This window comes from Salvelinus alpinus, chromosome 3 (assembly GCF_045679555.1).
Source record: "Salvelinus alpinus chromosome 3, SLU_Salpinus.1, whole genome shotgun sequence".
NCBI lineage: Eukaryota > Metazoa > Chordata > Actinopteri > Salmoniformes > Salmonidae > Salvelinus > Salvelinus alpinus.
Genome location: NC_092088.1, coordinates 47,326,045 through 47,349,929, shown reverse-complemented (window position 1 = coordinate 47,349,929; position 23,885 = coordinate 47,326,045). Strand labels below are relative to the sequence as shown.

The 23,885-nt window shown below is 44.1% G+C and overlaps 1 protein-coding gene across 20 annotated transcripts in view; it reads left to right on the top strand.

Annotated features, from left to right (window-relative positions):
• LOC139570840 (calcium/calmodulin-dependent protein kinase type II subunit gamma-like) overlaps positions 1-23,885 on the top strand; it is a 132,235-nt gene that overhangs the window by 99,996 nt on the left and 8,354 nt on the right. For 5 of the 20 annotated variants that reach the window (XM_071393076.1, XM_071393079.1, XM_071393077.1 and 2 more), the window contains 6 exons: positions 7,528-7,611; positions 9,622-9,666; positions 10,266-10,320; positions 12,190-12,288; positions 19,862-19,937; positions 23,707-23,801. In XM_071393076.1, coding sequence (XP_071249177.1) covers positions 7,528-7,611; positions 9,622-9,666; positions 10,266-10,320; positions 12,190-12,288; positions 19,862-19,937; positions 23,707-23,801 — 454 coding nt within the window. The remainder of the gene's footprint in view (positions 1-7,527; positions 7,612-9,621; positions 9,667-10,265; positions 10,321-12,189; positions 12,289-19,861; positions 19,938-23,706; positions 23,802-23,885) is intronic. The other 15 variants (XM_071393084.1, XM_071393081.1, XM_071393090.1 and 12 more) reach the window with 7 other exon arrangements.

The window sequence follows — 23,885 nt, the reverse complement described above, 5'->3', positions numbered from 1 at the left end:
TTAAGGCATATGAAAGTTCACATGTTCGAGAAGGCATTTCTGCCAAAAAACGCATTTTGATTAAAACATTTTTTTTTTTACATTCAAACGGCTCTCCTGTGAAGTTGTAACTTGCGACATACGCCTAGTTTCCTGTTCAGTTTCTGGGGAATATGAGCATTGAGCACCAGTGAGCACGTCAGAGAGTGTCAAAAGGTTACACTGTCATTTAGTCACCGTTAAGTATTTCAGTACCAGCTGAAATCTGAACAGCATATTGCTGTTAACATTTTATTGACAGAATACAGTTCTCTACACCTTTCAACACCTCTCATGAATTCCTAAAGAACCTCTCTGTTAAACGGATAGTTGCGAATTTCGTGACAGTGCCTACAGGAAGTATTAATACCCCTTGACTTATTCCACATTTTGTTGTGTTACAGACAGAATTAAAAATGGATTACATGTATTTGTTTCGCTCACCCATTTACACACATGTACAGTACAATAACCCATAATGAAAACACAGTGAAATGTTTGCACATGTATTGAAAATGAAATACAGAAATATCTCATTTACATAAGTAAATGAGATGCCTGAAAATATGAAGAGTGGTACTCGGTTATGTGTTGCGTTGAATTTGCCCCAAACAAAACACTTTGTATTCAGGACATAAAGTGAATTTCCTTCCCACATTTTTTGCAGTTTTACTTTAGTGCCTAATTTCTTTCCCACATTTTTTGCAGTTTTACTTTAGTGCCTAAACAGGATGCATGTTTTGGAATATTTTTTATTCTGTACAGGCTTCCTTCTTTTGACTCTGTCGTTAGGTTAGTATTGTGGAGTAACTACAATGTTGTTGATCCATCCCCGGGTTTTCTCATATCACAGTCATTAAACTCTGTAACTGTTTTAAAGTGGCTATTGGCCTCATGGTGAATTCCCTGAGCAATTTCCTCTCCGGCAACTGAGTTAGGAAGGACGCCTGTATCTTTGTAGTGACTGGGTATATTGATACACCATCCAAAGTGTAATTAATAACTTCACCACCCACCAAGGGACATTTAATGTCTTCTTTTTTTAACCTATCTACCAAGAGGTGCCCTTCTTTTCGAGGCATTGGAAAGCTTCCCTGGTCTTTGTGGTTGAATCTGTGATTGAAATTCACTTGTATGTGTGGGGTACGGAGATAAGGTAGTAATTAAAAAATCATGTTAAACACTATTATTGCACACAGAGTGAGTCCATGCAACTTATTATGTGACTTGTTAAGCACATTTTTTCTCCTGAACTTATTTAGGATCAACATAAGAAAGGGGTTGAATACTTATTGACTCAAGACATTTCAGCTTTTCATTTTTTATTCATTCGTAAAAATGTCTAAAAGCATAATTCCGCTTTGACATTACGAGTTATTGTCTGTTGGCCAGTGACACAAAATATCAATTTAATCAATTTTAAAACCAGGCCTTAACACAACTAAATGTGTAAAAAGTCAAGGGGTGTGAATACTTTCTGAAGGCTTCTTTGCCTTGAAGTTATTTTACAGTCTAGTGTCGTTTCTTTATGCAACAGTCAGGCTGTGGGGTTGTTGGCAAGAGACTTTAATCGATCCATTTCTTCTTCTCTATGCAACGTACTCTTCATTGTCTTACTCAGGAAAACCTCCAGATCCATACATTCTCCATTTGGGAGAAACAATAACCTTCTCATCAAGGCGGTTCACTGCATGCACAGACTTGGACGCCGCTAGTATCTTATTCTTCATTCCTCAACCAGATTCTGTAGCTATTCGATATTGGCTATCTAGTTGTCTCTTTGGAGTCCATAGACGTTAAGTGTTCATTCTGATCTGACTCCACAAGGTGGCGCAGACTATGTTCTTTGCTTTTCCTCAGGGACTGTGGTTTCTTTACCCCAGCAGGTACCGGTCAATATTGAGGTTGAAGTGCTGGATCCTGTCTGTTTCTACTCTCAAAGTCCTTAGTTATTATTACAGTGCATGTGTTGTTATTCCTGTGTATTTAGAAATGTTAATATCCACAAAGACGGCAGACACTAATGCAGCAAGACATCACTCAAGAGGTAGACACAGACTTAAAACCACTTAAAACCACCCAGATAGAGACCTCCACACAGGCAGGCGGAATGAAAGAAAAACGCTAACGTCATTTAGTGTCAAGAATGTTAATGTGCTCGCACGGAAGTGTCAATGTCTTCAGAGCGAGGTTTTCTAGACCTACAAATTCCTTGTGACTTTCAAGAGGCAGTCATTTGATGTATTAAAGGGAAAACACTGCTGCTGAAATTTAAAGCAGTGCGTACTGTGCAGAAGACAGTATTCAACAATTGTCCCCTGCAAAAACACCACCCAAACACACTGGTAGGCACACTGCAGGCATATATGTCTATGCAGACAACTCATATTTACAGTAGCCTGAAGAAGACATCTCTTACATGACAGGTTATAGAAAAGATTGGAAGCGCTGAATTATCTGTTCAGACCCCAGTTCTACCTGCCAACAGGTTATGGAAAATGTGCTCTTTTTTTGTACACTACATTGCCAAAAGTATGTGGACACATGCTTTTTGAACATCTCATTCCACAATCATGGGCATTAAGAAGGAGTTGGTCCTCCCTTTGTTGCTATAATAGATTCCACTCTTCTGGGAAGGCTTTCTACTAGATGTTGGAACATTGCTGCAGGGATTTGCTTCCATTCAGCCACAAGAACATTAGTGAGGTCGGGCACTGATGTCGGGTGATTAGGCCTGGCTTGCAGACGGCGTTCCAATTCATCCCAAAGGTGTTTGATGGGGTTGAGGTCAGGGCTCTGTGCAGGCCAGTCAAGTTATTCCACATCGATCTTGACAAACCATTTCTGTATGGACCTCGCTTTGTGCACAGGGGTTTGTCATGCTGAAACAGGAAAGGGCATTCCCCACAAAGTTGGAAGCACAGAATCATCTAAAGTGTCATTGCAGTTAAGATTTCACTGAAACTAAAGGACCTAGCCCAAACCATGAAAAACAGCCCCAGACCATTATTCCTCCTCCACCAAACTTTACAGTTGGCACTATGCATTGGGGAAGGTACTCCTGGCATCCACCAAACCCATATTCGTCCATTGGTCTGGCAGATGGTGAAGCGTGATTCATCACTCCAGAGAACGTGTTTCCACATCTCCAGAGTCCAATGGCAGCGAGCTTTACAACACTTTACAACACTTTACAACACATTAGACGCTTCCACTTCACAATAATAGGACTTACAGTCTAGCAGGGCAGAAATTTGACAAACTGACTTGTTGGAAAGGTGGCATCCTATGACGGTGCCATGTTGAAAGTCACTGAGCTCTTCAGTAAGGCCATTCTACTGCCAATCTTTGTCTTTGGAGATTGCATGGCTGTGTGCTCAATATTATACACCTGTCAGCAACGAGTGTGGCTGAAATAGCCAAATCCACTCATTTGAAGGGATGTCCACATACTTTTCTATATACATTTACATTTACATTTAAGTCATTTAGCAGACGCTCTTATCCAGAGCGACTTACAAATTGGTGCATTCACCTTATGATATCCAGTGGAACAACCACTTTACAATAGTGCATCTAACTCTTTTAAGGGGGGGGGGGGTTAGAAGGATTACTTTATCCTATCCTAGGTATTCCTTAAAGAGGTGGGGTTTCAGGTGTCTCCGGAAGGTGGTGATTGACTCCGCTGACCTGGCGTCGTGAGGGAGTTTGTTCCACCATTGGGGTGCCAGAGCAGCGAACAGTTTTGACTGGGCTGAGCGGGAACTGTACTTCCTCAGAGGTAGGGAGGCGAGCAGGCCAGAGGTGGATGAACGCAGTGCCCTTGTTTGGGTGTAGGGCCTGATCAGAGCCTGAAGGTACGGAGGTGCCGTTCCACTCACAGCTCCGTAGGCAAGCACCATGGTCTTGTAGCGGATGCGAGCTTCAACTGGAAGCCAGTGGAGAGAGCGGAGGAGCGGGGTGACGTGAGAGAACTTGGGAAAGTTGAACACCAGACGGGCTGCGGCGTTCTGGATGAGTTGTAGGGGTTTAATGGCACAGGCAGGGAGCCCAGCCAACAGCGAGTTGCAGTAATCCAGACGGGAGATGACAAGTGCCTGGATTAGGACCTGCGCCGCTTCCTGCGTGAGGCAGGGTCGTACTCTGCGAATGTTGTAGAGCATGAACCTACAGGAACGGGTCACCGCCTTGATGTTAGTTGAGAACGACAGGGTGTTGTCCAGGATCACGCCAAGGTTCTTAGCACTCTGGGAGGAGGACACAATGGAGTTGTCAACCGTGATGGCGAGATCATGGAACGGGCAGTCCTTCCCCGGGAGGAAGAGCAGCTCCGTCTTGCCGAGGTTCAGCTTGAGGTGGTGATCCGTCATCCACACTGATATGTCTGCCAGACATGCAGAGATGCGATTCACCACCTGGTTATCAGAGGGGGGAAAGGAGAAGATTAATTGTGTGTCGTCTGCATAGCAATGATAGGAGAGACCATGTGAGGATATGACAGAGCCAAGTGACTTGGTGTATAGCGAGAATAGGAGAGGGCCTAGAACAGAGCCCTGGGGGACACCAGTGGTGAGAGCACGTGGTGCGGAGACAGATTCTCGCCACACATATAAAGTGAATTGCTCCAGTAGTTACTTCAAGGAGAAAGCTTGCACTTCTATGTCAAAGATAATAATATTAAAACACAATAGTAAATACTGCAGAATACAACAGTCTACAAAAACACTACAGTAATTACTAAACTATACTAGAGCCCTGCAGGAGCATGAATTTTAAACCTGAGCCCTACACATGCCTGCTCTGTTCAGACCCTACCCTTCCCAGGCCCGATTACTTCGGCCAAATGTAAGGCCCGGTCCTGCCCAAAACCCCAAATAACTTTCTTCCATTAGTAAATCCATTAAAACTGCTCCTCTCTGTCTGTCACTCGCTCCTGCGTGCTGTTCGCTCTGCACGCGCTCTACTCACGGTGGCTCTGAGTCTGCGAGTAACCATAGCAACAGCTCCGCTTGAGAGCAGTTAGCTGTTAGCTACTGTTCGTCACTCTAAACTCCGACAAAACTCAAAGAACATTATTGTTTTTGGTGAAATAATCTCTCCCTTCTTATATTTGACGAGGCTGAAGCACTTCTGACACCATGTTATGATCTTAGTCAGATACAGTTGAAGTCGGAAGTTTACATACACTTAGGTTGGAGTCATTAAAACTAATTTTTCAATCACTCAAACGAATTTCTTGTTATCAAACTATAGTTTTGGCAAGTCGGTTAGGACATCTTGGGACATCTTGTGCATGACACAAGTAATTTTTCCAACAATTGTTTACAGGCAGATTATTTCACTTATAATTCACTGTATCACAATTCCATTGGGTCAGAAGTTTACATACAGTAAGTTGAATGTGCCTTTAAACAGCTTGGAAAATTCCAGAAAAGGATGTCATGGCATTTAGAAGCTCCTGATAGGCTAATTGACATCATTTGAGTCAATTGGAGGTGTGCCTGTGGATGTATTTCAAGGCCTTCCTTCAAACTCAGTGCCTCTTTGCTTGACATCATGGGAAAATCAAAAGAAATCAGCCAAGACCTCAGAAAAATAATTGTAGTCCTCTACAAGTCTGGTTCATCTTTGGGAGCAATTTCCAAAGCCTGAAGGTACCACGTTCATCTACAAACAATAGTACGTAAGTATAAACACCATGGGACCACGCAGCCGTCATACCGCTTAGGAAGGAGATGCATTCTGTCTCCTAGAGATGAACGTACTTTGGTGCGAAAATTGCAAATCAATCCCAGAACAACAGCAAAGGACCTTGTGAAGATGCTGGAGGAAACAGGTACAAAAGTATCTATATCCACAGTAAAACGAGTCAAAACCTGAAAGGCCGCTCAGCAAGGAAGAAGCCACTGCTCTAAAACCGCCATAAGAAAGCCAGACTACGGTTTGCAACTGCACATGAGGACAAAGATCGTACTTTTTGTTGGAGAAATGTCCTCTGTTCTGATGAAACAAAAATAGAACTGTTTGGCCATAATGACCATCGTTATGTTTGGAGGAAAAAGGGGGAGGCTTGTAGGCCAAAGAACACCATCCCAACTGTGAAGCACGGGGGTGGCAGCATCATGTTGTGGGGGTGCTTTGCTGCAGGAGGGACTGGTGCACTTCACAAAATAGATGACATCATGAGGAGGAAAATTATGTGGATATATTGAAGCAACATCTCAAGACATCAGTCAGGAAGTTAAAGCTTGGTCGCAAATGGGTCTTCCAAATGGACAATGACCCCAAGCATTCTTCCAAAGTTGTGGCAAAATGGCTTAAGGACAACATAGTCAAGGTATTGGAGTGGCCATCACAAAGCCCTGACCTCAATCCCATAGAAAATTTGTGGGCAGAACTGAAAACGCGTGTGCGAGCAAGGAGGCCTACAAACCTGACTCAGTTACTCCAGCTCTGTCAGGAGGAATGGGCCAAAATTCACCCAACTTATTGTGGGAAGCTTGTGGAAGGCTAACCGAAATATTTGACCCAAGTTAAACACTTTAAAGGCAATGCTACCAAATACTAATTGAGTGTATGTAAACTTCTGACCCACAGGGAATGTGATGAAAGAAATTAAAGCTGAAATAAATCATTCTCTCTACTATTATTCTGACATTTCACATTCTTAAAATAAAGTGGTGATCTTAACAGACCTAAGACAGGGGATTTTTACTAGGATTAAATGTCAGAAATTGTGAAAAACTGAGTTTAAATGTATTTGGCTAAGGTGTATGTAAACTTCCTACTTCAACTGTATGTCTGTACTATGCAGCAGAGCACGAGCAAATGGCTCAGCTTAAAATTGTTAGTGATCAATTTAGTGATACCCAGGCCTTGCCCGTACCCTACTGATTGATAAAAAAACAAGCTCTACCCGAGCATAACCCGATGTATAATGTCGGGGCCCATCGGGCTCGGGTCAGGTAGCAGCGCTCTACAGTATACTACAATCCGCAAAAACCCTACATTAATTATTACTATTATAAACTGGGTGGTTTGAGCACGGAATGCTGATTGGCTGACCGCCGTGGTATATCAGACTGTATACCACTGGTATGACAAAGCATTTCTTTTTACTGCTCTAATTACGTTGGTACCAATTTACAATAGCAATAAGGCACCTCGGGGGTTTGTGGTATATGGCCAATATACCACGGTTAAAGGCTGTATCCAGGCACTCCGCGTTGCGCCGTGGCTAAGAACAGCCGTTAGCTGTGGTATATTGGCCATATACCACACCCCCGTGGGCCTTATTGCTTAAGTATATACTACAGTTTTTTTTTACCACAGTATTTATACTATAGTTAACTATAAATACTACAATATACTACAGTAAATACTACAGTGAATTCTGGAGTAAAGCCCACAAAAACACTACAGTGAATATAATAGTATGTATACTATAGTCCTTTTTTATGTGGGCACTCTGTAGAAGTCATTTTGTGTTGTTGTTTTTTGTTGTCCCAGCCGCAGACAAACAACAATAAAAACAGTGTAGTGAGCAGTACCAGCAGCACCAAAGACAGCAGCATATCATCTTCAGCACCAATGGTATCTCATCTATACTTGGTTTCTCTCATTGTTGCATTACTCACCCTGTTCCATTGGATTAGTCCCAACGTTTCTGTTGAGTTCTTGCTTTTTGCCATCCGTTTGTCTCATCCCCTCTTCATTGACTCTCTCTATTTTTTTCCCACCCTTTCTTCCACCCTCTCCTCTTCTCCTCCATTTTGAGAAAAGTGTGATGTTAACAGTGGTTTTGATGATTTTAAACTGAACAACTGGTTTGTGCCTGTGACCCTCTCTCACTAGGCTCCTGTTTTACCCAGACTTACTATCTTGTCATGCACAGACATGCATGACAATGCTCAACAAGATATACACAAATAATGGTATTTTGCACATTTTAAATGTTTAAAGTAATATATTCACAATGCCAAATTGAATATTCCTAGCGGTCCCTCTTTGGCGTTTGTATTTCTCCCCCCTTGATAAAGCTGATGATTTGACATACTACACAGTTAGAGTAGCTGAATTGGGGGTCATATGAAAAACAATTTATGTGATACCAATTTCAAAACAATTCAAAAGCTCATTAAAACCATGGGTGAAACAGGATCCAGCAATGTCAGGAAACAGAGATAGCCCAATTGTATGGAAGATGCAGTCCCTCTATGTAAGTGTATCTCCTTGTGAAGGGCAAAAAGACGACAGGCGCCATGTCAAAGAAACACATCTCATCTGAAGTCAAATTGAATCTCTCTTTCCAGTGATCTCAATGGTCTGTCTATGGTCCTTGGCCCTGTTAACAGAACGTATACAGGGGAAGCGAAGAGCTGTGGTGAAAAGCCTAGAAGCATGTATAGTGGTGTCTATCAGAAAGACTACTGAGCTGCAGTGACCTGAGAGAGACATGAAACCTGTATGAGGGACAGAATCCTAACCTGGGTGTTTGGCAATGCAACAATGTACTGTAGCGTTGTGGAATGTCAGTCAAGAGAATCCCTTTTCTATGAAAGGCAAATCACAGGACCACCTCCATCAAACTGATGGGATCAGTATCTTACTCTTCTCCATTAGGGCTACCGGTAAGCGACTGTATGTGGTTGGATTACTTGGCTGTGGTCAGTGTTAAAGGATGGTTTGTCTCTCTGGGTCAGCGCTCAGTTGATCTGACAGTGGTTCCAAGGCAGTGCTGCCTATCCTATATCAGTCTCCTAGCTTCTTCTAATCAGCTACAATACATCAACTTACTGAAGGGCAGAATGTCAGACCCTGTGGTAGCATTTAAACGGATAGTGCAACATTTTGGCAAATTAAGACTTTGTTTCTCCTAACCCAGAAACGGATTAACTCATGGATACCATTTGTATGTCTCTGTGTGGCTTAATTGCCAAAATGTTGCACTATCCCTTTAAGCTAATGGCTAATGTTATCCGAAGGACTGCATCTTCATGTGTGTAGGTGGTTTTGTTGAGGTGGAGTCCGTAGACCAGTGTCCTGTGGGAGGGTCCATGTTTGTGCTACTGTTTGTAGGTGTGGGTGGGACAGTGCCTTGGGGGTGTCTGTGTCGCAGTATTTTAAGCTGCTAGGCGCTTTTGCGATGAGTGTTGCCATGGTTACCGGCTACAACAGCAGGGTCAAGGTTGGGATGAGGGAGGTGGGGGGGGGTTGATGGGTGGACTGCTGATCCCATCTCACAGCCAAACCCCATCATCCTCATTTCAGACTCTCTGTGTTTTTTCTCCTCTGTTGCTTTACGTCTTAGAGGCCATCCTCTAAGTCTGATAGCTCCAATGATAAGTGACATTAGTCCATAGCTCCTTCCTCTAGTGGAATGGAGTAGCGTGGCTCTTTGTAGTGTCTTCTAATTGTCAAACCCCCATCCTGTCTCATTGCCCCCCCGTGACAGTGCCCATCTGCTGGCTTTGTGCTGTGGCTCTTGTGCTTGGCTATGTGTGTGTGTTTACATGCATCGGGCGTGTGGACTGTGTGTATCCCACATGCTCTGGGCCTTCCCTGGTGGTCCCTGCATGTTAAACTTTCTCCTGCTTCCCCTAGGAACCACAGACCACTGTTGTGCACAACCCAGCTGACGGCACCAAGGTAAGCCGCTACTGTACCTCTTTAATCCAATAGAGTCGCTGTCTAACGCAGTTAATGCTAATGCTAATGCTAAAATACCTTACAGTGGTTAGAACTCTACTAAGGTACCTTAGAGTGGCTAGAGCTCTACTAAGATACCTTAGAGCGATTCTAACACCATGTACACTTAAACACTCCACATCTACTGACAGTCACGCTAACTTAGTCTCACTAACCCTCAAAACACTCACAAGCCACACCTGCTGCGAGAGTCCCTCACTCGCCCAAACCACACTGGCTCAGCCACCAGAAAGCCACATACACAGTACACGCAGCCTTTAACACACACCGTTTGTACCCCACATCATCAAAAGGCTGTGTTTGGTGTGGATCCTCGTGCGCTTGCCCTCCTGTCTGCCTGGCTGGTTTGTGCAGGGTTTGTGTTCCTCTGAGGGAGCGTCCGTCTGACCTTCCGTCTGTCCGTACACCTGGGGAAGGCCTCACCCAAGTCAGCTCTCACCACACAGACTAACGCTGTTTCCTGCTGCTATATCTCTTTCTCTCATTTACTCCTTCTCTCTGTCCTCCATGTTTCTGTCCATCACTCTTCTCCGCTACAGGGCTCCACAGAGAGCTGTAACACCACAGAAGAGGAGGATGTGAAAAGTAGAAAAGGTACACGTCAAACTTTCACTTACTCTGCATGTTTTCTCACTTCTTGTATCTATATATCTGTCTGCGCAGGTGTTTGTCAGAAAGACAGAGCTAGAATGCAAGATAGGACCGTTTATTAGGTACACCCATCTAGTACCGGGTCGGACTCCCCTTTGCCTCCATGACGGCCTGAATTCTCTGGGGAATGGAAACATTGCTCAATTGGTATCAAGGGACCTAACGTGTGCCAGAGAAAAATTCCCCACGCCATTAACCATCGCCACCATTCTCGGTAAACCCTAGACACTGTCGTGCGTAAAAAAGCCCAGGAGGCCGCCTGGGCGTTTCTGAGATACTGGAACCGGCACGACCGGAAACGACGATCAAACCACGCTCAAAGTCTTTTAGGTCACCTGTTTTGCCCATTCTAACGTTCAGTAGAACAGAAACTGAATGCCAAGATGCCTGTCTGCCTGCTTTATATAGCAAGCCACGGCCACGTGACTCACTGTCTGTAGGAGCGAACCATTTTTGTGAACGGGGTGGTGTACCTAAAGAAACTGCCCACTGAGTGTAGATTATACATATGTTTTAAAAAGCCATAGTTATATGAGAAATGAGGTTACAAAATGATCATTCATGTGCTCCCTTGTTGTCGATCCTTCTCCTTCATTTCTTTAGAAAGAGAATAGATCACAATCAAGGCCAGAGAAGCCTATGATGGCCTGAGTTAACTGTCAGGCTGGTGTCTGGGCCTGTGAACATCTGGGAGATGTAGACTGTAGCTGAGTATATATGTCTGGAGAGGGAATGATGAAGCACTGACATATCGGAGAACAGCTTTTGCTCTGGTCTTTATCGGCATCTACAGCTGCTTCTACAGAAGTCAAAGGAGTAGTTTAGTAGTTTGAAGGCTTGTATTCCTACGGAGTGAAAAGCAAATGTCTTGCTGAGAATGAAAAACTTGCACAGTAGTCTGTGCTTTGTAGCCTGTGAGAGACAGAGCTGAATACTGAGTGGTCTAGCTGTGGACGTAGACTATGCTTTGTCTGAACAAACTAATAGACTAGCACATGAAGGCCTTATATGTCTTGGTTTTCCCCTCAAATCACTAGTCTTTAGATAGTCTCCCCATTCTTGGTCTCACAGCTCCCCAGGGCTTAAAGAGTTGGCACTCCACCACTTAAACCTGTGTGTGTGTGTGTGTGTGTGTTTCTCGTCAAAACTGCATTGTTTAAAGTGGGGGGGGGGGGGGGGGGGCAAGCGGAGCGCGAGCGACATGGCTTCATCTGGGAAACAAGCCTGTCCACTCAGTGCAGCGCGGACGGGGCCTCACAGCGCAGCTCACCCAGGGAAAACCTGGCTTTTACCATGGCACTCTCGTGTCATGTTGTCAGGGAAACATAGCAACACTCTCTAAAAGCGGCAGGCTCTCTGGCACTGACGTTACAGTGCCGACGAGCGAAAAGGCCCCACATTCTAAGAGAGGGTGAACATTCTTCCCAACACAGAGACCTCGTCAGGCCTTAAACACACAGATAGACGCACAAAAGCACATAGACATGGGAACCGATGGAATCGTCAACTTCATACAGTATATTTCCAGAGACCTAGTTTACAGTATGTGTGTATTGTATTTTGATTGTGAGGTGTATAGTGTGGTCTCACTCCCCTGTTTCTCTGGCTAGTTGTGATGGGCTGGGGTTATATTGTGTCTCGCCCCACTGTGTGTGTCTCTCTGTGTACGTTGGTGGTGGGATATATAATGTGTGGTGTTAGTGTATGGTCGGGTTGGGGGTGTAGTGTTTTGTCTTGGCAAAATAGTAGTGTGTACAGAACTGTGTCTGATCCTCCTCTCTCTCTGGCGTGTGTGTGTTGCGGTGGGGGCAGTGTCTGCGTGCGGGTCTAGCGCGGACAGCGCAATGGTCAGCCAGTGCAGTGCCAGTGAGGAACAGAGCCAGCCCCAGCCCCCTCACTGCCCACCCACCTGTAAGTCAGCAGCAGTATCACCCCTCACCTCTCAACTCTGACCTTGGTGTCCTTTCCCCCCTTTGAACTCATTTATATTGTCCCCCTAAGACTGTCCCCATAGTATTGTCGCCCTAGGGCTGTCTGTCCCCATAATACTGTACCATTTAAGATTCCCCATAATGCTGTCCAATTTAAGATGGCCCCCATAATAGTGTTCCTCCATGACTCTTCCTGTATTACTATTCTGTATTACTGTTAGGGGCTGGATTCAATCCGTAGCGCTGAAGTTCCACGTTGTAGCCCAATTGACATTTAAAGGTGTTGGATTCTAGCTTGAAATATACTTATTCATTTTACCATACTAGAACTTATTGGTTACTTTACATGTATAATGATTGTATATGTTGGGGTCAATGGAGGATGGATAAGAACTAGGTGCATGGAAAGTTTACATTCTGTCAAAACATGTTATTGTTACATCTCATGGCTCCTAAAGAGGGAGGCAAAGGGCAACAGTCTGGTTTCAGTCACTGATAAGGTAGGACAGTCGTGGATTAGGGAGGAGCGAGGAATTTGGGCCCGAGGTCAGGTCTGATGACGTGAGAAGGAACAGTCCTATCCCACGCACATATATTTCCATGCCCACGAATGTTCTAGCAGGAGGCGGGGCCATGATTACACCAGTGAGAGGAACCAATTAAGTTCCTGACTAGCAACAGAGATGTATTGGCTATCTAGATGTGCAAGAAGTTGACTCCTCCTAGTAGGAGGGTATAAATATATGTGCTTGTGTAAACATGTCTTTGTCTTTGCAGCTGCAATGTTCCCACGTTAGCGGAGACTGCATTCACGGTAAACGCTGCACATGTCGGCTCAATTGGAAATTACCTTTAAATTTCAAGCGTGCTAGAGAGCTAAACTTTGGCGATACAGATTTAACCCAGCCCTGTCTCGAAGGGGACTATATTGTACAACGTCCCCCTCACTATCTTCAATGGAGTTATATCAGCTGAAGAATCTTCTGTTTGTGCATATTCCTTTCACTTGTCCACACACTCAAAAAGGAACTAATTATCACAATCACTTATCATTTTGATAAAAGTATTCCAGACAAATGCATACTAAGGGGCGGCAGGTAGCCTAGTGGTTAGAGCGTTGGGCCAGTAACGAAAAGGTTGCAAGATCAAATACCCGAGCTGACAAGGTAAAAATATGTTGTTCTGCCCCTGAACAAGGCAGTTAGCCCACTGTTGTTGTAAATAAGAATTTGTTCTTAACTGACTTGCCTAGTTAGATAAAGATTTTAAAAAAGACAATATAAATTTGGTACAGTCATTAGCCAATGGCCGTGTCTGAAATCTGGCTTGCCTACTATTTACTTAAACTGCATACTGTATACTAATCGTACTACATGATATTTAGGATGTACTGTTTAGTAAAAATGAATGTAGTAAGCAACAAATATCAGCATGCTAGGCTCATCCAACTGAGAATGCGTCATCCAATTCCATTTGTACATTTTGGTACAGAGCATCCCCTCAGCTTATTATCAGCTGTTATCAATCACGTCGGTCTCGAAAGACGATTCTCTTCCTCACCTGTGTGCAGCGTATTGAACTAAATAAAAATCCGAAGTGAGTATGACATTCTGTCATTTAAAGATGTCCTCCAGTGATTTTGGAACTTTTCCAGTTGCAAAGCGATATAGGAAACGTTTTGAGCTAAATAGTGTTTTTTTGAAACAACCTCAAACTTCAAGGAGTAGCAGATTCAAGGAGTTGGTCTGATGGGAAGTCGTGATGTCATCAGCCTCCATCCTTGCCTGAGGAACAATAGAGGAACATTAGAGAACAAAAGAGGAAAGGCTCACCCCCCTGTGATATGTCATGACTCACCTCGACCACCTATTGAGATGTTCCTTTTGTTAAGTAAATCAGGTGTTAAATTAAGGTGAAAGGAGGCTGGAGTGCCACTTTAAGGCATACAAAATGTTCACATACTTTAAAACGTAATTCTTTTGCATAATCAAAAAGCCTAATATTTAGAACACAGGTACGGGTATTTGGACATGACCAGTGACTTAGGGATCCAAAAAATGTAGGCGTATTTGACCATTAAAAGTGTCCAGATTACTGCTCAGTGACAGGTGTTACTGAGTGTCGGTGAATCCCTTGCCCCTTCCAACTCGCTAGGAGGGCCCTCCATTGTCATGTGTTGCTGATTAAACTTCCGAGGGTGACTTCCAGAGAATGGCGAGGGGATCAATAAACTCATATATTTTGGGACACACTCCTGACTTGAATGATGCAATTCATATTCCACTTTTAAATAAACATCAGTGACTAGATCAATAAAAAGTGGTCAGATGAAGCAGATGCTAAGCTACAGGACTGTTTTGCTAGCACAGACTGGAATATGTTCCGGGATTCCTCCAATGGCATTGAGGAGTACACCACATCTGTCATTGGCTTCATCAATAAGTGCATTGATGATGTCATCCCCGCAGTGACCGTACGTACATACCCCAACCAGAAGCCATGGATTACAGGCAGCATCCGCACTGAGCTAAAGGCTAGAGCTGCCGCTTTTGAGGAGCGGGACTCTAACCCAGACGCTTATAAGAAATCCCACTATGCCCTCCGACGAACCATCAAACAGGCAAAGTGTCAATACAGGACTAAGATCGAGTCGTACTACACCGGATCTGATGCTCGTCGGATGTGGCAGGGCCTGCAAAACATTACAGACTACAAAGGGAAGCACAGCCGAGAGCTGCCCAGTGATACGAGCCTACCGGACGAGCTAAACTACTTCTATGCTCGCTTCGAGGCAAATGACACTGAAACATGCATGAGAGCACCAGCTGTACCGGAAGACTGTGTGATCACGCTCTCCGCAGCCGATGTAAGAACTTTAGACAGGTCAACATTCACAAGGCCGCAGGGCCAGATGGATTACCAGGACGTGTACTGCGAGCATGCACTGACCAACTAGCAAGTGTCTCATTTTCAACCTCTCCCTATCCGAGTCTATAATACCAACACGTTTTAAGCAGACCACCATAGTGCCTGTGCCCAAGAACACTAAGGTAACCTGCCTAAATGACTACCGACCCAGTAGCACTCACATCTGTAGCCATGAAGTGCTTTGAAAGGCTGGTAATGGCTCACAACACCATCATCCCAGAAACCCTAGACCCACTCCAATTTGCATACCACCCCAACAGATCCACAGATGACGCAGTCTCTATTGCACTCTATACTGCCCTTTCCCACCTGGACAAAAGGAACACCTATGTGAGAATGCTATTCATTGACTACAGCTCAGCGTTCAACACCATAGTGCCCTCAAAGCTCATCAATAAGCTAAAGACTCTGGGACTAAACACCTCACTCTGCAACTGGATCCTGGACTTCCTGACGGGCCGACACCCCCAGGTGGTAGGTAACACCACATCATCCACGCTGATCCTCAACACAGGGGCGCCTCAGGGGTGCGTGCTCAGCCCCCTCCTGTACTCCCTGTTCACTCATGACTGCACGGCCAGGCAAGACTCCAACACCATCATTCAATTTGCTGATGACAGTCTATAGGGAGGAGGTCAGAGACCTGGCCGTGTGGTGCCAGGACAACAACCACTCCCTCAACGTGATCAAGACAAGGGAGATTATTGTGGACTACAGGAAAAGAGGACCGAGCATGAAGCAGGCACGTGAAGCAGGCACGACAAAACCTGAAAAGAAAAAAGATTTGGCATGGGTCCTCAGATCCTCAAAAGGTTCTCCAGCTGCACCAGAGAGCATCCTGACTGATTGCATCACTGCCTGGTATGGAAACTGCTCGGCAAGGCACTACAGAGGGTAGTGCGTACGGCCCAGTACATCACTGGGGCCAAGCTTCCTTCCATCCAAGACCTCTATACCAGGCGGTGTCAGAGGAAGGCCCTAAAAATTGTCAAAGACTCCAGCCACCCTAGTCATATACTGTTTTCTCTGCTACCACATGGCAAGCGGTACCGGAGCGCCAAGTCTAGGTCCAAGAGGATTCTAAACAGCTTCTACCCCCAAGCCATAAGACTCCTGAACATCTAGTCAAATGGCTACCCAGACCAAGATTTAACCCTCAGTAACAGTTGATTTGGGAGGTATTTCATCTGTTAAGTCTTGAAATCAGACAAATGCACGTGTCATCTAATTAGGCATGCATCTCCATTATTTTGAATGAAACTCCAAACATATCGCAGTGCATGGGATATCATTTAGCTCTGAAACCTGCAGCCTTGCTGGCTCGGTTGATGTGGTTATCTGATCGTCTAATTAGCTCCTACACTCTCCATAATTTTCACTACCTCAGCTTTGGGACACTTGTGGTGCAGGCACTCATGAATGTCATTTTAAAACGTCTCTCCTCCTTATTTCTCTGTCGGCTCATCAGACTGATGCTACTCAGCTGTCCTACACTACATATGTAAAAATATGTGGACACCCCTTCAAATGAATGGATTCGGCTATTTCAGCCACACCCGTTGCTGACAGTTGTGGGATGCCACCTTTCCAACAAGTCAGTTTGGGAAATGACAGTCCTGCTAGAGCTGCCCTGGGTCAACTGTAAGTGCTGTTATTGTGAAGTGAAAATGTCTAGGAGCAAATGTCAGCTGTGAAGTGGTAGGCTGAACAAGCTCACAGAATGGGACCACCGACTGCTGAAGCACGTAGAGCATAAAAATCATCTGTCCTCGGTTGCAACACTCACTACGGAGTTCCAAACTGCCTCTGGAAGCAACATCAGCACAATAACTGTTCGTCAGGAGCTTCATGAAATGGGTTTCCATGGCTGAGCAGCCGCGCACAATCCTAAGATCACCATGCGCAATGCCAAGCGTCAGCTGGAGTGGTGTAATGCTCGCCGCCATTGGCCGAATCTGGGTTTGGCGGATGCCACGAGAACGCTACCTGCCCCAATGCATACTGGCAACTTAAAGTTTGGTGGAGGAGGAATAATGGTCTGGGGCTGTTTTTCGTGGTTTGGGCTAGGCCCCTTCGTTCCAATGAAGGGAAATCTTAACGCTACAGCATACAATGATATTCTAGATGATTCTGTGCTTCCAACTTTGTGGCAACCGTTTGGGGAAGGCCCTTTCCTGTTTCAGCATGACATTGCCCCCGTGCACAAAGCGAAGTCCATACTGAAATGGTTTGTCGAGATCGGTGTGGAAGAATTTGACTGGCCTGCACAGAGTCCTGACCTCAACCCCATCGAACACCTTTGGGATGAATTGGAACGCCGGCTGTGAGCCAGACCTAATTGCCCAACATCAGTGCCCCACCTCACTAATGCTCTTGGCTGAATGGAAGCAAGTCTCCACAGCAATGTTCCAACATCTAGTGGAAAGCTTTCCCAGAAGAGTGCAGGTGGTTACAGCAGCAAATTGGGGGTTAATGCCCATGATTTCGGAATGAGATGTTCGACGACCAGGTGTCCACATACTTTTGGTCATGTAGTGTATCTATCACTCAGCCTGTCCCTCTCAGACCTTGCCAAAAGCATGTCCCGTATCCGTTTTACTATGACAATAACGTTACCGTGCTGTGTATAGACACTCTGTTTTGCACAGACATGTGTTCACTGTTGAAGTGCAAAACTGGACAAAACGGGACCCAGTGTCCTACATGTAGCTTCTGCCTCTCTCTCCATTCCTCTCCCTATATTTCCTCTTCCTCTCTTTCTCTTCCCGTCCACCAAGAGAACAAATTGTGCTGACCTGAGTCTCACTGCCCTTTCAATGTATTTATCCCTCCCCATGGCCCGAACACAGACACCCAGCCTGACAGCTGAGCAGACCGTAGACAGACAGCAAGCTAGGCTATACAAAGGTTGAATCTCAATAGTCCAAACAGGCTTTCTTTCCTTTCGCTCACTTGCACTATTTGATGGGACTGGACAGCTGACAGCAGCAACTCCATCATCAGGTCTCTGCCAACTTGCTTTCACCTATCCGATCTTGTCAAATCGGTGCTGAATCTGACGAAGTAGATGAGCTGAAGAGAGAAAGCCATTGTAGACTTTTGAGATCAATTGAGATTCACCCCCAAACTCTGGTCCGCTCCAGTCCCCTGCTCACTAACAGCAACCCCCTGTCCTCGGAGGTGTCTCTGTCTGTCTGTACTCTCTTACTTCCCCATTCAGGCGGTATCCTCTGTGGTGGCCTGTAACTGGGTTTAGTGCTTGACTGCTACCCCCTCTTGGCTGTAAGGCCACAGTGTCTTCTCCATCACCTGCTGTGGTGCTGTGTTCACTGGTGTCCGCTCTGTCCGTCTGTGTGACTGTCAGTTCACTGTCTGTGTCCATTGGTATATCTAAGTTGTTATTAGTGTGTGTATGTTCATCTAAGTTTGGCTTCTATGTAGCATTCCCTTTATATAACTCTGTTGCTTGTGGGCATTGTGTGCCTTTCAGAGCATTGTGAAGTTATACTGTGAAGTTATACACACTATGTAACAACTGCCGTTTGAGTGGCACAGTGTTCCAGTTTGGGAAAACGGGTCTTGTGGTCCTATCAGTTGTGTTTGACATTTTGGTTTCTGATTTGTTCGCTTACATGGTTGCCATTTTGTTGCTGTTGTCCTGTTGTCTTCCAGCCGCCAAACTGCATGACGATGCCAAGCACACTTTCTGCTAATTAGAACTGTTCGGGTCATAGCTCCTGTCTTAACTAAGAGCAAGCTCTGCCTGCGCCACCCTCCATGGCCCCAGGGGGCAGCAACACGCAGCTGAGTAAGTTAGACAGCCCTGAGGCAGCTACACTACGCAGAAGAGTTAGTGACACACACTGGCTTTCATTGCTAACCCTACCTCACAGTTAGTCAGCTGACTCAGCTATATTTATGTGAGAGTAGCATATATGCTACGGTACAATACCAATAAAGCCACGCATGAGCTGCTTTTTGCCAGTTCATCATTCCTGTGGGAATATGAACTGAACAAACGGAGGTGTACTCGCAGCTTGTATATATAAGCCGTGTTGTGTGCTGATGTGGGGTTTCTCGACCTCACTGGCAGGTTGTCTGGCGTAGTGGGCTATCTGTGACTGCCACTTCTCATGTGTGTCACGCTCCCCGATGACATTTCAGTCAGCCCAGCTGGGTTGTGTGTCACTTGTCTGTGTGGTTGAGGGTTGAGGATACGCATTAGAGGTTTAGGGAACTGAAACTGTTCAACAACTCAACATTGCCAGGTGCTTTGGGTAGGGCGGACTATTGGAAGGGAAAGAGAGCTGGACTGCAGCTAAGTTGGGGCCTGTTAAGGTAGTTTTCATGGGATTGGTGGTCCCCTAAAGTCACCAGTAGTGTTGCTGTAAACTGTGTTCTTGTGCAACCAAATAACAATAGGCATCGATGACATGCAATGTCTCTGCACTCAGTACCATACAGGAAAGGGCTAGTGCAACTTAAGGAAGCATGGTGAGGGAGGGGGTTTGCATGCTGGCCTTTAAGTATTTGTGACCGGAGCACTCCGAGGGTTTCTAATCGCGTCTGGCCATCTCTTTCTCTCCTGCCATTCTTCTTTCTCTCTGTCGTTCTCTGGATTTCAGCTCGCAAACAAGAGATCATCAAGATTACCGAGCAGCTGATTGAGGCCATCAACAACGGAGACTTTGAGGCTTACACGTGAGTTTATAGATTGTGTGCATACATTTAATTAGCTCCTAGTTTTTGACAAATGAATAACCCCTAGCCCTGCTGATTTCCCTCTAAATTACTAGAGTAGTATGTGGAATGTGAGAGGTTGGGAGGTGCTGATGATACGGTGCCTTCAGAAAGTATTCACACCCCTTGACTTATTCCACATGTTGTTGTGTTACAGCCTGAATTCAGAATGTATTTAATAGATTTTGTTTCTCCTCACCCATCTACGCACATTTCCCCCATGATGACAGTGAAAAAATGGTTTTAAAAACATTAGCAAATGTATTGAAAATGAAATACATTTACGTAAGTATTCACACCCCCGAGTCTATCAATACGTTAGAATCACCTTTGGCAGCGATTACGGCTGTGAGTCTTTCTGGGTAAGAGCTTTGCACACCTGGATTGTACAATATTTGCACATGATTCTTTAAAAAATTATTCAAGCTCTGTCAAGTTGGTGGTTGATCATTGCTAGACAGCCATTTTCAAGTCTTGCCATAGATTTTCAAGCCGGTTTAAGTCAAAACTGTAACTCGGCCACTCAGGAACATTCAAAGTTATCTTGGTAAGCAACTCCAGTATATATTTGGCCTTGTGTTTTAGGTTATTGTCCTGCTGAAAGGCGAATTTGTCTCCCAGTGTCTGCTGGAAAGCAGACTGACCCAGGTTTTCCTCTAGGATTTTGCCTGTGCTTAGAACTATTCCATTTATTTTTGATCCCCAAAAACTCCCCAGTCCTTGCCCATGTCAAGCATACTCATAACATGATGCAGCCACCACCATTATTGAAAATATGAAGAGTGGTACTCATTGATGTGTTGTGTTGAATTTTCCCAATACATAACACTTTGTATTCAGGACATTAAGTTAATTTCTTTGCCACATTTTTTGCACTTTTACTTTAGTGCCTTATGGCAAACAGGATGTATGTTCACTCTGTCAGTTAGGTTAGTATTGTGGAGTAAGTACAATATTATTTATCCATCCTCAATTTCTCCTATCACAGCCATTAAACACTAACTGTTTTAGTCACCATTGGCATCGTGATAAAATCCACGAGTGGTTTCCTTCCTCGCCGGCAACTGAGTTAGGAAGGATGCCTGTATTTTTGTAGTGACTGGGTGTATTGATACACCATCCAAAATGTAATTAATAAACTTCAGCATGCTCAAAGGGATATTCAATGTCTGCTTTATTTAGAATTTTTAACCCATCTACCAATAGGTGCCCTTCTTTGTGAGGCATTGGAAAACCTCCCTGTTCTTTGCGGTTTAATCAGTGTTTGAAATTCACTGCTCGACTGAGGGACCTTACAGATCATTTTATGTGTGGGGTACAGAGATGAAGTAGTCATTCAAAAATCACTATTATTGCACACAGAGTGAGTCCATGCAACGCATTATGTGATTTGTGAAGCACATTTTTTACTCGTGAACTTGTTTCCGCTTGCCTTAACAAAGGAGTTAATTAATTATTGACTCAAGCTTTTTCTTTTTTTATTAATTTGTAAACATTTCTAAAAACATAATTCCACATTGACATTATGGGGTATTGTGTGTAGGCCAGTGACACAAAATCTGTAACACATCAAAATGTAACAACAAAATGTGGAAAAGTCAAGGTGTGTCAATACTGTAAAGGCACTGTATGAATGAATGAAAATGTTGTTTTTGTGTCAAATCGCCAGTTGGCAACCCATCCCTTATGAGGTTAATTGACACATTAACAAACATTACAATAATTCACTATGGTAATGAAATGATCATTCTTCTTCCGGCATTCTCTGCATTGAGCAAATACAATACATAATAGTCAACAAGGTTATCCAAACAATAACTACATCCCTAGAGCAGTACAATAATATAGATACATATATACATACACACTGCATATATACAGTTGAAGTCGGAAGTTTACATACACTTAGGTTGGAGTCATTAAAACTCGTTTTTCAACCACTCCACAAATGTCTTGTAAACAAACTGTAGTTGTGCATGACACAAGTAATTTTCCAACAATTGTTTACAGACATTATTTCACTTATAATTCACTGTATCACAATTCCAGTGGGTCAGAAGTTTACATACACTAAGTTGACTGTGCCTTTTAACAGCTTGAAAAATTCCAGAAAATGATGTCATGGCTTTAGAAGCTTCTGATAGGCTAATTGACATAATTTGAGTCAATCGTAGTTGTACTTGTGGATGTATTTCAAGGCCTACCTTCAAACTCAGTGCCTCTTTGCTTGACATCATGAGAAAATCAAAAGAAATCAGCCAAGACCTCAGAAAAAAAGTTGTAGACTTCCACAAGTCTGGTTCATCCTTGGGAGCAATTTCCAAATGCCTGAAAGGTACCACGTTCATCTGTACAAATAATAGTGCGCAAGTATAAACACCATGGGACCACACAGCCGTCATACCGCTCAGGAAGGAGACGCATTCTGTCTCCTAGAGATGAACGTACTTTGCAAATCAATCCCAGAACAACAGCAAAGGACCTTGTGAAGATGCTGGAGGAAACAGGTACAAAAGTATCTATATCTTCAGTAAAAGGAGTCCTATATTGACAAAACCTGAAAGGCCGCTCAGCAAGGAAGAAGCCACTGCTCCAAAACTGCCATAAATAAGTCAGACTACGGTTTGCAGCTGCACATGGGGACAAAGATCATACTTTTTGGAGAAATGTCCTCTGGTCTGATGAAACAAAAATAGAACTGTTTAACCATAATGACAATCGTTATGTTTGGAGGAAAAAGGGGGAGGCTTGCAAGCCGAAGAACACCATCCCAACCGTGAAGCACAGGGGTGGTAGCATCATGTTGTGGGGGTGCTTTGCTGCAGGAGGGCCTGGTGCACTTCACAAAATAGATGGCTTCATGAGGAAGAAAAATTATATGGATATATTGAAGCAACATCTCAAGACATCAATTAGGAAGTTAAAGCTTGATCGCAAATGGGTCTTCCAAATGGACAATGACCCCAAGCATACTTCCAAAGTTGTGGCAAAATGGCTTAAGGACAACAAAGTCAAGGTATTGGAGTGGCCATCACAAAGCCCTGACTTCAATCCTATAGAAAACGTGTGGGCAGTTCTGAAAAAGCGTGTGCGAGCAAGGAGGCCTACAAACCTGACTCAGTTACACCAGCTCTGTCAGGAGGAATGGGCCAAAATTCACCCAACTTATTGTGGGAAGCTTGTGGAAGGCTACCCGAAACATTTGACTCCAGTTAAACAATTTAAAGGCAATGCTACCAAATTCTAATTGAGTGTATGTAAACTTCTGACACACTGGGAATGTGATGAAAGAAATTAAAGCTGAAATAAATAATTCTCTCTACTATTATTCTGACATTTCACATTCTTAAAATAAAGTGGTGATCCTAAGACAGGGAATTTTTACTAGGATTAAATGTCAGGAATTGTGAAAAACTGAGTTTAAATGTATTTGGCTAAGGTGTATGTAAACTTCCGACATCAACTGTACACATACATACATACATACATACATACATACATACATACATACATACATACATACATACATACATACATACTATAAACAGACAAATAAATACAGAAAAAAGAAAGAAACAGAAGTCATTGAACCCAGTCTGACACAAAGAGAAGATTCATATGGTAGACAAGCCTATACACAATCTATATACACACACCATTAACCACATAGAAGATAAATATGTGTGCTATTTCATTTAATGTTTAACTGTATGTCTGATTTCCCTTCCAGGAGAATCTGTGACCCCGGGCTCACCTCGTTTGAACCCGAGGCTTTGGGAAACCTGGTGGAGGGCATGGACTTCCACAAATTCTACTTTGAGAACTGTAAGCATCTCTTATCAACAGGGAACTAAACATTGTAGTGTCATTTCACAAATAGTGCCTTTTGGGTAGTGTCCTTTGGTAAAA